Source organism: Hetaerina americana, unplaced genomic scaffold (genome assembly GCF_022747635.1).
Source record: "Hetaerina americana unplaced genomic scaffold, ioHetAmer1.1.p SCAF_54, whole genome shotgun sequence".
NCBI lineage: Eukaryota > Metazoa > Arthropoda > Insecta > Odonata > Calopterygidae > Hetaerina > Hetaerina americana.
In genome coordinates, this window is record NW_027287139.1 from 2,425,507 (window position 1) to 2,438,260 (window position 12,754).

Here is a 12,754-nt window from a genome sequence, read left to right on the forward strand (position 1 = left end):
AATGAAGTCTATTACCCAGTGGCTGCTTTACATTTCAACTTAAAACGTCTAAAATTGGATGGAAAGGGCTCAAACAAACCTCCAGGCAGCTGGTTCCAATCAATTATGGTTCTATTTAAAAAGAGTATTTTTTCTTATTTGTTTTTTGAGTCCTTATTTTTATTTTGAAATTATGGTCGTTTTTTTCCTTAAAGTTAGGCTTTTCTTTCCCTTGCCATAAATCTTCCCACGCTTCGTCCTTTTTAACAATTCTATACATCGCGCCTACCCTACTCCTTTTTCTTCTATTTTTCAAACTCTCCCATTTCAGTATATCTAACATTTCTGTGACACTATCTGTTCTTTTGTACCTTCCGAGTACATATCTTGCTGCCTTTCTTTGAATTTTTTCTATCTTTTTAATATGTCCCACCTCATATGGATCCCATACTATGGAGGAGTATTCTAGGATAGGGATAACCAGTGCCTTATATGCTTTTTCTTTTGTGGCTACGCTACTTCCTTTTAAATTTCTCATCACCCAATGCAATACTTTAAATGCCTTCCGTGTCAAATTGTCTACTGGGACTCCCCACCCAAGATCCCTAGTTAAATAAATGCCTAAATATTTGCATTGACTAGTACATGGGATTCTTTCTCCAAAGAGGGTGTAAATTTCCTTTTCTGCATTCTTTTTATTTGAAAATTTTATATGCTTACTTTTACTTATATTAATGCCCATATTATTATTTGTAACCCAGTCACCAAGGCGATCGATATCATTTTGTAATATTACGTGGTCATTTACATGTTCTATCCGTCTGTATATAATGCAGTCATCAGCAAAGAGTCTTATTTGGGAATGTAAATTGTTTGGTAGATCGTTTACGTAAATTAGGAAGAGTAATGGCCCTAGAACACTGCCTTGTGGAACTCCTGCTAATGCGCTCGCCTCATTTGAAAATGTATCCCCTAATTTTACTTTTTGAGTTCAGTTTGAGTTAATCAGTGGCCACTTCAAAACTGCCTTAGACGGTATACTGCCCATAATAATGATGAAATGAGAGAATTGGCAGCGAAGAATACGTTGATTCGGCAACGGGATACGTGCAAATTAAAAGGCATGATGGTGTTGCTTGGTTTTTGCAGTTTTTTTATGGGAGGCGAACGATATCTGAGGTAATTTGTGCCATTAAGATTGGATGGGAAAGGATGAAGGGTGGAGAGAAACCCGGTGTCATCATTAGCCTACTCTTGTCGAAATGTGTCAAGGGGTCCGCAGATTAACGTCTCATCCGACGGACGGCGTACTCACTCAAAGTACTCTCCACAAAGCACCTCAAGATCGGGATACCACTGAAAAATTTCTGCCGCCTCTGGGATTCAAACCCGGGCCCTCTCGGAAGCCTGTACATCCCCGTGTTGCTTGGTGTGGGAAACAATCTGCGTGGAGGAGGATAACATGCCAGCATGCAATTCTGTAAATTCCGAGGTCTTCTTGGCAAAAGAGTCATTGAGACGAACGGCTATCTTTAAGAGAGCATTTTGAGTGACCAGAAAAACCATTTTTTAATGATGTGCACCATATTTCTTCGATGGGATGCAGGTTAAGCGTGGATAGCTTTATCAAGTTTAGGTAAAGGAGTCGACTTCATTCCACTCAGCTCTAAACTTTGCTCCTTTGATTCCTGGATCGGTTGATATAAACGCTTCATCCATAGCTTTTCCACAAATTCCCGCGTCTTGGATACAGGTATGTTAAGTGGTTATCATAGCAAAAAATATGCTCCATTCGTTGAATGAAATGGATATGCAAGTATAATTGCATTAAAATAACTTCCGTGCTAGAGTTTTGTTTTGAATCATGGTTAACTATCCTTTGATCATTTGAGGAACTGCTTCTCAAAATAATCTCTTTCAATTAAATGGAAAAAATTTTAGGTTTTGATTAAAACGAATACTTTCTCGGCTGGCTGTTAAGCGTATAGAGTATAACATACTTTTTCATTATAATATTAGCTCACATAAGAACTTTATAAAGGGGTCTCTGTTATCTTTTGCCTGAAATAAAAATATCAAAAAGTGTACGATTTTATGTGTGTGATATTGATTCAAACTAGTGTTATTACACTCCTCTATTGTTGAGTACGCTACAACTTATTGAGTTCTTCTCCTTTCCTTTAGATGACTACCCAATGACTATTATATTCCTTTAAAGCAGGACCACCAGGGCGTAGTACTTACTGTTAGCATCGACTTAGCACGGTAAATGCCAAATATAGGTGTCAACACAATTGTAATGAAAATCAGCTATGCTTCGATTGAGACGGTTTTTACATGCGCAGCACACATTCTCCCGACTTATACTTCCTAGGTTATCCCAGCCACAAACGGCTTTCTTTCTAACTTCTCTTCGTTTTAGGTTCATCGAACATGAGCAAAAACTTTACTCGGAGTGCTAACTGAAGAAGTATTTTTGCCAATCGGAAGAATCCATTATTTGCAACATTTTCATCAACGCTTTCAGATATTAATAAAAAGCAGAGAATGCGAAAGGGCGCCCCCCTTCCCCCCTCGGGGAGATCGACAAGCAAGCGCGCCGGTTTCTCCTGAGCTGTGTGAAGTCATTGAGTGGTTCAAGGGCGAGGGCTATGTTTTTTAGCGCAGATATTGGAATGTTCTACGTCCAGTTTTGACCCTTTTGGGGGAAAAACTGACAGAAACTGTATGGGTTAGTTCAGAAATAACAGGCGAATATAAACAAAGCATGTTTAAAATGTAGCAATAGCCCCTGAAGAATGTTAGATTCGTACGGCCGAAGCAGTTTAATTTCCCCGCCATCGTGAAGACTTGATAATGTTTGCAGAAAGAAGAGGTAAACGGAGGATTGGTGCGTGCGAAGGGGGGCGGGGGGGAGGGAGAAAGGCTGGAAAAGCGGATGCGGGGCATATCGAGCGCGAATGCCGTGCTGAAGCGTGGGATATGTTGAGGGAGGGATGCTGGGAGCGGGAGCAATAGAGCGAGAGTGGTGGTGACAGGCCTGCGGATTTAAAGCATAGTTCTGTGCGGAGGGTGAAGGGTGGGGCGGGACCGTGGGGTGGGAGATCGTAAAGACAATCGGCGGGTTCCCAGGCCCATCGAAATCTTACCTTGACCCGTCGACTGCTCTCAGATTAATTTGGATGTTAAAATTAATGAGACGTTGATATTTCCCATCTTCGCGGGCGCAGGACGCGTCACCCCGGGGTATGGAGCGAACGAGGGGCCCGGCCCTCGGGGTACGAGTGGATCGTTTTGTGTTGCACCCCCCCCTCCCTTTGCATTTCAACCATCAAACCCCGGCACTCTCCAACCCCCCGCGAGTCCCCCCTCCCCCAACAATCCCCTTGCTCATTCGAATTAAATCTCCCCCCCCCCCCCCTCGGATGAACAGCGGTTGTCTAAGGAGTCAAGGCGGCCGGAGGCGGGGGAAGCGAGGGGGTCGGGAAGTGTCTGTTCCACGCCCCGCCAGCCTGCGTCAGAGCCGCGCGTGCAGCGGGCGGGAGGACCGCGCGCGCCCTCGACGGTGTGCCCGCGACGGGGGTGGGCGGCAACCTGTCAGCGGGTGCGCCGTATCCCTTTATCGGGTGGATAAATCGCGCGGCTCTCTCTCCCTCTCTCTCGAGAGAGAGAGGGAGAGAGAGAGGGAGGCGCCTCCGAGGAGGGCGCTCACAAATAGTCGGTCTTATTTCCGTCGCCTGCGTGGGTGACGCTCCATTTCGAGTACAGTCAGATGCCAAATGAACGAGTTCTATGCGCGGAATACTGAATTTATTCATTTTCATTTTACCCTCGTTGGGTTCAGGACTCGGAGGATAGAAAATGATGCTTTGTCGATGGTGAACTTTTATTTTAATTCCATTTCCACTGGAACTCAGACTGAGGAATGAAAATCCAATATTTTAGTATTTACGTCATGGGCTGTCGTATCCATGGAAACAAGGTGAAAGTATTTCTGGTTTATGTAAGGCCATTAAATATGTGTGCAAGTTATTTGTCTTGAACCAGTCGTGTATAAATACCTGCGCACATTGGTGGTTCCGTAATACCCTATACCAGTTCATGTAATGCTCATGAAGAGCTGATGAATCTATTTTAAGAGGATTTAATAAAAATATATGTGCATGAGAATTTCAAAATCACTCGAATGATTATTCCTTTTTTTATTTTGAGATGGATATATTGTATGTCCAAAAATATGGTACTAGTATATGATAATTAGAGTTTAGGGTAAATCATTTCTCATGAAATATCAGATACATCTGGTGCAGGTTAAATACTATCTTCATGGCAGGGATGATTGCCCTAGGCCGCCATATTTGGAGGAAGAGGACGCAGCACTGTGGACAAGTGGCGACTTGACGCACATTGACGGGCAGCAATCGCAAGCACTCACTCCCTTTGTTTGTGGGCGGTAGTGACCCCGTGAGCCGCAGTCACCCCAACACGCGCTCTGGCCCTGCGAGGAGAATCTCTTACGACTGTGACCCATTCATTGTTTTGCAATCAATCGAAGAATGAATTATGAGGAGCGAAGGACTCACTTCCATGAACGCTCGCTCTTCTCTGATGGTCTGAGTCCGCATCCGCTCCTTGAAAACTGCGAATTTAATGCGAAGTTACTAAACCTGTCCTCAACAATTGTACTGTCAGATAAACCTCTGAATACCCGGGGATTGTCCATGTTTGCCTACGCCTTTTGAGGTGTTTACACCAAGTGTCCGTTGGGATCAACCCTTGTCTCCAGTAGAACTCCATTACTTTCTCACCGCGTCAGTCATTCCTTATTTTTAGACCGTATTCCCTCACCTCATTACCATCTCTTACTCCGCCCTTCTTCGCATTCCAATCCCCCATTACTATCAAATGTTTCCCACAGGATCCTACACGTGATTATGTCGTATAAATGATCGTATATCCTATCGACTTCTTCCTCCTTATGATTGCCCGGTAGCATGTTTACCTGAACAATGACCAAGTTTGTTCATTCAGCTTTTACTTCTACTAATAACATTCTGTAAGTTGCTTGCACACTCTTCAATGCGCTTCTTCATACTGATTTTCAATATTGCTGCCACCCCTCGCTGGTTCTCGTCCCCCGGGCTGTATTAATTTACTCTATAACTATCACTCCAGTGATTCCCGCTATCCTTCCATCTCACCTCGCATCTCCCCAAAGTATCTTTATTTCCTCTTACCATCATCCCCCGCTTAATATTAAATAAAAAACAAAATCACAGTAGTCAACCCGAAGGTCGATTTGGTAGATGATGGTAGAGTTCACCCAGTACTAAGCCCGACGGCGTGTGAAATTCACACATCAGGGTAGGGGGGCAGTTCCTTTCCCTGAGCCGGTTATGGTTTCCCTGGAAAATCTGGTACCCGAATAATCACATAGCTTGGATGGAGCTGCAGGTGCCCAGAGTGCCTTGCCCGGGAATCGAGCCCGGGATCCTTCGGTCAGTAGTCCAACGCTCTACCCCCTGGACTACCGCGACCCACCCGCTTTACATTATCTACATAATTTCTCCACTCTCCACATTGACCAAACATTCCAAGTCCTTATTTTATTTAGGTCTTCTTATATCTTATATGCTTTTAATCTCAATTTCTGTTTCCCAGATTTTCATGAGATGACGACCATGGAAGTCCAGCCTCTCCCTCTGCCACGTATTACACGCAATTGCATGACTTCCGCAGTTGCCGGGACTCAAGCTCAAATATTTGCTCATTATTTCGTGGAGATAGTTTCCCGTTGCCATCCTCAGTAGTGTTTTTAAGGTCACTCTGTCTCTCAGATGGACGTTCACTCCGGGGTCAGCCGCCTTACTGAGGAACAGACGCTGCGCGGACTACCTTTCGTCTGGCTTCTAACCTTCGACCTATCTGGCAGTCAATGGGTTACCCTACCAGGAGCAATTATTATTACTCCCGCCAGCACAGCTCTAGGGGTCATCGGAACGCACAAAACCGTCAACCTAGTCAAGGTTATTTTCCACGGGGAGAGATCTTATAGTAAATGTGATCACCTACCAGCGAACTCTGTTCACTGAAAACCGATCTCACCCGACGGACCCGCAACCGCCTCTGTGCCTCCTCCATTCGAATGCAGCGTTTTCTCGTGCTGCAGGGACAATACAGGGAGTGTAGCCCTTTTGTTGTGAGCTCTTTGGTTCCTTATTTATGGCCGGATAACATTCTTTCGCACAAATGTAGAAATTATTGAGAATATCCAAATTACACGACGGTCAACAGCCACTAGGGTAATTAATGGATTAATTACAGAGCAGCAATACCTTTCGCATTAACTCCGCCTGGACAGAATGGTTTTGCTGTGTTGTATATCGTGTTTTTGGGCAGGAGGAAGCACTTGTATAATTTTGTACGGTGTATACGTCCTAAAAACACCACAGCGTGGTCTCTCCTCCCAATATCATGCCGGGTGAAAATTATTCCCTCTGTTGTCTAGTTGATGTTATTGGTATTTAAGCAGTAATTAGAGTCTCGCTAATATTTGTCGCCCTTCAAGAGACTCCAATCTCAGGTTTTGCGGTAAGCGTGTTATTAATCCTTTGAGCTCATAAAAAATCTTATTTAAGCTGCCAGATTTTATTTTCTGTTGCTTTAGCAGCAACAGATAAACTCTTGAATAACACTGCGCTGCAGACTGATAATGGAAATATAGCTGTGAGCATAAAAATTATGCCATTGAACATTTTAATTTAGATTTACCCGTTTTCACACGTAATGTGCACCAATGAAAACCCTTTTATTGTTCTATTTTACAGGTCCTACAAATCTTGAAGAATTAGAGAAAGGAGGCCGAAGCCATCGTTTTGGAGTAAATTTCCGTGGGTTCTTTTCCTTCGCTGCTAGAAAGAGTATCAGCATATATGTATGTCGTCTCCTAAACCCACAGCATTACTGGCAGCACGGAATATTTCACAGTGTGAGGTTAGGAGATATTACAATTAAATTCAAATAATCATCCATTACTAAAAAGCAAGAAAGACTTTCTTGCTTTTTAGTAATGGATATTAAATACTTCCACGAAGTGAAGCCTGAAACAATAGAATATATTCAAATAATCATGTTTGCTCAATATATTGATTATATTTTTTCGGGAAACATTGTATTAACGTAACTTCCCTTAGAATTGCTTTCATGAGTTACCTGAAATGATGTGTTCCGTGGCTCTCTTGGTTCTTAAACTGGACATACTGCTTCTTGTCATCTTCAGCGCCTATTGAAACAAAGACAAAAATGGTTTAAGTACAAACGTGGACAAAGTCAACAAAGTTGGAAATATGATCTTATGAGTCCTTTAAATGAAAATCAGTTTTATCATGGAGTAATTTGGAGTTATAAACCTTCAAAAAGGCTCAGAGTTTTGTACTCCAGTACTTAGTTTACATAATCTTGTTGAAAAATAGTTGCCATTTGGTCACTATTTTGTAGAAAAAATGTTCACCTTCGCCAGTAATTATTTTGGCTTCAACATTACATATGGAGCAGCTTGGAAAAAATCATGGCCAAGAATATATGGGGGTTTTGTGATGGTATTCTGTTATGTCCAAAATAATTTCAATTCCCATGCCTCCTTTAACACTATAATATTTAAAACAGGAAAGGGGATTCCAATATAATATTTGATTCATAAAAAAAGTCTAACAAACCATATTTCTTTCTACCTTATTAAGTTAACAAAACAGTATTTTCCAGGATAGGCAGCAATTTATCTTGAATGTATATATGCAGTTTAATGCTTTCTATATTTTATATTACCACGTACAAATTTTAATATTCCAGATTTGGATAAATTTGATAATTTTATGTGTAATCATGTAGAATTAACTGGCATCACTCTTTAAATAATGAAGTGGCATTTTCAGAAAACACTCTCAGACGCTACAATTTCTCCGGGAAAAAGAACACATGTTTTGCTACTTATGATAAAATTGGCATTCAGCACGGGCGGCTATACCACTCACGGGTATACACAAGTTGGAAATAGGAATTAATGTTGTTTTCAATTATAATACATTTTTTGAGACAACAATACCATAGAATGAAATTCAGTTCATCCATTCGTCCTGAACCCTTTTCACTGGCACGAATAGTTTTTATTCCAAGCTATCATAAGAATTCTATCAAATTATGAATATTAATAAAATTATAAACTCAATTTAAATAATAAACCAATAGATGTCGAAATAGGGGTTGGCTAAATTTTCATTCTGAAAATGTTGAAGCTGGAGCATGTATAATTCAGTGGATGGGAGCGCGGTGCACTAGCAACAACATATCATTTCAAACTTTGGCTTTATTCATCCAGTCTTCCTCGAAAATGTCATTCAAAGGAATTGCGTTCATTTCCTCGGTCTGGCGGACGAGTCACTTTAGTTGCTCAAAGGAATTCAACCAATCGCCCTCCTGAAGCAATTTGAAGGCTGGGCGGAGAATGTCAGACTCTGCCCCGGAAACCGGACGCGCTCTTCGGTCTAGTGACTGATCGAGTCGATTGAATGGGGCCTCAGTCATTCACTTGACGCACCGTGAGTCAATGGATATGCGAATTTCCGCTCCCGGACGGAAGCCAATGAAGGGCACCGCTAAGGCGGCAAAATGTTCTCCCCTCACGTCCTCCTTGGCACCGATCGATCAGTTATTAGTTTATAATTTTCCATTTCGAAGGCGACATTTTTACAAGTTACTGCTGTACACTTACTCAATGTTTGTGGCTAACAGTTGGCTATAGATGTAAAAGAAAGTTCCTGGGATAAATGAAATATCCTGGGGTAATAATTATGCTGTTAGAATAAGAAATTGGAGCCCTGGGCCCCGAGATACACGAAAGATTGACGGGCACCAATCACTATCTACAAGCTACTCGCGTCTTCGATGAATCCAATGGTCTGCGCACTGATTTGCACTAACTCACCCTGATATGCGACCAAAGGAATCACTCCGCAGAGGAACACATTGGAGATGATCTTACGAGGTAATGGGCATTGCGACAAAGACTCTCCAGAGCGTTCCAGAAGGTTATCCCGAAGGAAAAAGCGCAATCAAGGGAAGAGTGTTCCTCCCATTAGAAAGGAGAACCACTCAACTAAGAAAGCTTCACCACTACATGCGAAGGGAACGACAAACTATTTAGGGAATACACTCCGATGGAATGAATGATATTAGGATAGCCTTCGAGCCGAACTCACGAGTAAAAAAAATCACCAAAGGCGCGAAGGATAGAACTCGCCGACGTTTACGGAACGCCGCGCGGAATTTTCCCCAAGAAATGAATGCACCGGGGAGACTGCATGAATTCCCATTCAGAACCCACTCGGTAGGACACCAGGGGCCATTGCAATGGGAACAGACGACAATGTCAGCAGAACAATCGGCCTGAGCCACGTATCCCTCAAAAAAATCGGAAGTCCCTGGGAAGGAAGCCGCCTTTAAACAATGGCTCTATTTAGAGGCAATGAAAATTAAGAATCATTCAAGTATCTTCAGCAAGTCATTCCCAAATTAGACACGCGTGGAGAGCTATTTTAAATCATGTATGTCAGCCAAATACCCGACCACCATGCCTTCGAAGTCAACCACAGGCGCCCAGCCACCCTTACCCGGCGCTCCTAGCTATGCGGGGGCGACCTGAATCGTCGGCTGGTCTGAAAAGTTTCCAAACTTAGAACTAAACAAGACATTTGTTGCTTCAAATTTATTTTTGTTTTTCAATACAGTCTCATTTTAAGTCGTTACACTTTTTCCAGCGATGTCCTCAACTTTTTCATCCCTTCAAATACTAATTGGTGTGCTTTTCCTTAGAATTGGCGTTTAGGTATGTGAAGACCTTTTCGTCCAATGAAAATCTTAGTATCTCTATAATACTATTTCGATTAAATAACAGGAAAAAGTGGCTGGGGGTTAGATCTGTTGATTGTAATCGTGGTCATTCAATTCGAAGCGCCATTCGAGAATTACACCCACCGCAGAAGTGTTGATGGAGCAGGTGCATTGTCCTTATGGAAAAGCACTTACTTCTTATTAACATGCGGTCATTTTTTTGCAATTTCTACCTTAAAATTGTCCAGTAATGACGCAAAATAATCTCTCGTTATTAAGTTACCTTTTTTAGGATAACCAATGAATGAAACACAATTCCGTGACTATTTCAAAAAACAGTCACAATTACCTTCCCGGCCGATGTAAAAACCTATGCCTTTATCGGAGCAGAGACTCAGCTTTTGATCTGTCTACCTTGCATTGACTTATTTGGTCTCAGGAGAGGAGTGTAGAAGTGGATCCGAGATTCATCTAGAGTTATGAATCGATACAAACTATCCGAATCTCTTCGCTTAAACCGCTCCTACAAGGCCTGTGAAAGGTTCATTCGAATGCGATTTTGGTCTAAAGTGAGCGAATGCGGAATAAAACGCGCAGATAGATACATAGTCCTTTATGATAGTAATGCGTATGATTTTATTGTGTCGCGGCTATCCTTGGCAGTGTGATAAAACCGGTCGGGAAATGTAATGGGATGTCTACCGTTCCGACACAACTGGTCGTCAGTTTGCTCCGAGCAGTCCAAGCGCAATGACATGCCTCCGCGTGAAGTGTGTTTTTCAACTTTGTAAAAAGGTACGATGGCGCGTTTGCTTGAACAGCGATACGCCATCAAGCTTTGCGTGCAGATTGGGAAGAATGCAACAGAAACAGCCCAAATGCTTCGAGAGACCTTCAAGGACGGCTGCCTTTCAAAGTCTCAGTCCGGCAGATGGTACAAGGCGTTCAAAAAGAGCAGGGAGGAGGTCGCCATTCTGGACGCCCAACAAAGTCTAGAACTGACAAAAACGTGAATCGTGTTCGCGAAGTTTTGCAATTCAACCGTCGATTGAGCATTCAGAAAATTGCTGACACACTGCACATGTCCAAATTTGCGGTACATGGGATAGTGCCCTAGGATATGGAAATGCGAAAGGTTTGCGCGAGCCTTGTGCCGAAAGTATCGTCACACGTCCTTTGTCGTTACCAACTTCCTGGCCCGGAACTCCACCCCGGTGATCCCCCGGCCGCCTTTCAGTCCCAACTTGGCTCAATGCGATTTTTATTGTTTCCCCGACAGAAGAGAGAGCTGAAAGGAAAGCATTGGGAGACCGTGGAAAACATCCAAAAGAATGTTACAGCATTCCTGAGAGATATCCCCGTCGACGAGTTTCAGGGTGCCTTCCAGATATGGCAGACACGTCTACACAAGTGTATTGATGTAGGGGGAGAGTGTTTTGAAGAACTTCAAGCATTTGCACAAGAACGATCGATAAATCTGTTTTTTCCTAGAGAAAGAAATGAAAACATGCGCATTATTTTCATAATTAATAATGCTCGAAAAACGCGCCAAACGTGGGCGCATTGCCTTTCAAAAACAAATATTAAATGACAGCTCGACTCTCCATTTTCGTAAAACCCCTCACATGTTTTCCATTTTCGTAATAACTCCTCACAACAACCTATTCAAACGATTGACAAGCATAAAAAACTGAGGGTCCAAAATGGCTGAAATTGTGTAACTTTCAACGCATGCTCAAACACATTATTCAACTTTTGTAGAGTAGTGCTGCCATCTTCATTTTGAGGTCTGAAACTTTTCAGTCGACCATGAAATGGCTGCCTCGCAGTCTAAAATTATAAAGCTATTAGATTACCATATCCTTTCAAGATCAAAAGAGAAAAAGAAAGTATTAGTGAATATAACAGTTTTTTAGAAATGAAAAAAAGTGAATATATATGGGTGCAATATATGTGCCTGGAGAAAATAAATCTTTTTAAAAAAATAAATATATTGGAGCAATTATACAGATCACAAGGATTGACGAAAAGAAAATATGGATTATACTGAAATTAATGAATGTGTTTATTTTTAATTCATGTAATGGCTTCTTTTTCTCACAAAAGACAATATCGGCAAACTTCAGAATTGCCCCTCATTGGGGTGCGGCACCCCTCCTCCCTTCCTTGGCGCGCAACGTCAGCTCGGGTCGGATGGTGACGTCTAATTGCAGTTATTGCGCGTCATCAACAATATGCCCATTTCCAGGCGGATATCCATTTCCAGAATTCTCTTGTTCAAGTCGCCTCCATTGTTCACACCAGGCGCGGACGTGTCGCAGGGAGCTTCGGGGAGGCGGCGCGGAAAAATAAGGTAGCGCTCCGAGCGCTGGAGCGAGGGAGGGCCTCTGATCGAAGGAATGCAGAGCGTCTTCAGCCCAATATTCGAAATGCGTAGCACCACTGTGGATTCCGAAAACTTGGCTGATGGATGTCTCTGGAAGGCGTGAGATCGTGACGCCAGCGTTATGCATTGCAGCACAAAGTAGCTATGAATCGTTCCCTGCGAGCATCTTAATCCCAACAGGAAACCGATGCACGAAGACCCAACATGAGCATGCTTTATATTTACATACAATACGCGATGTTTATTTGCAATTTCGCACTCTCTCAAACTGCTTATCTGGCACCTAACCTACCAAGTTTCTCTCCTCCAACACTTCATTTGGTTTAATCCAGCATCGGAATGACATCCACCTTTGTTCTCCTTGGAAACCCTCACCTTGGGAATCTCAGTTTACGCTTGTCCATTCATTAGTCTCTTGATATGGCTAAGTCGGAAAATCCATTAAAACGTTTTCCTAATATCCGTTTTTCAAAGAGAAAATTTTAATTTAAATAACTCTGCAGG

The 12,754-nt window shown here is 42.6% G+C and overlaps 1 protein-coding gene across 1 annotated transcript in view; it reads right to left on the reverse strand.

Annotated features, from left to right (window-relative positions):
- Window positions 1-12,754, reverse strand: part of LOC139694767 (corticotropin-releasing factor-binding protein) — a 144,109-nt gene that overhangs the window by 78,734 nt on the left and 52,621 nt on the right. The window contains exon 2 of the mRNA XM_071593279.1: window positions 7,192-7,261. Coding sequence (XP_071449380.1) covers window positions 7,192-7,261 — 70 coding nt within the window. The remainder of the gene's footprint in view (window positions 1-7,191; window positions 7,262-12,754) is intronic.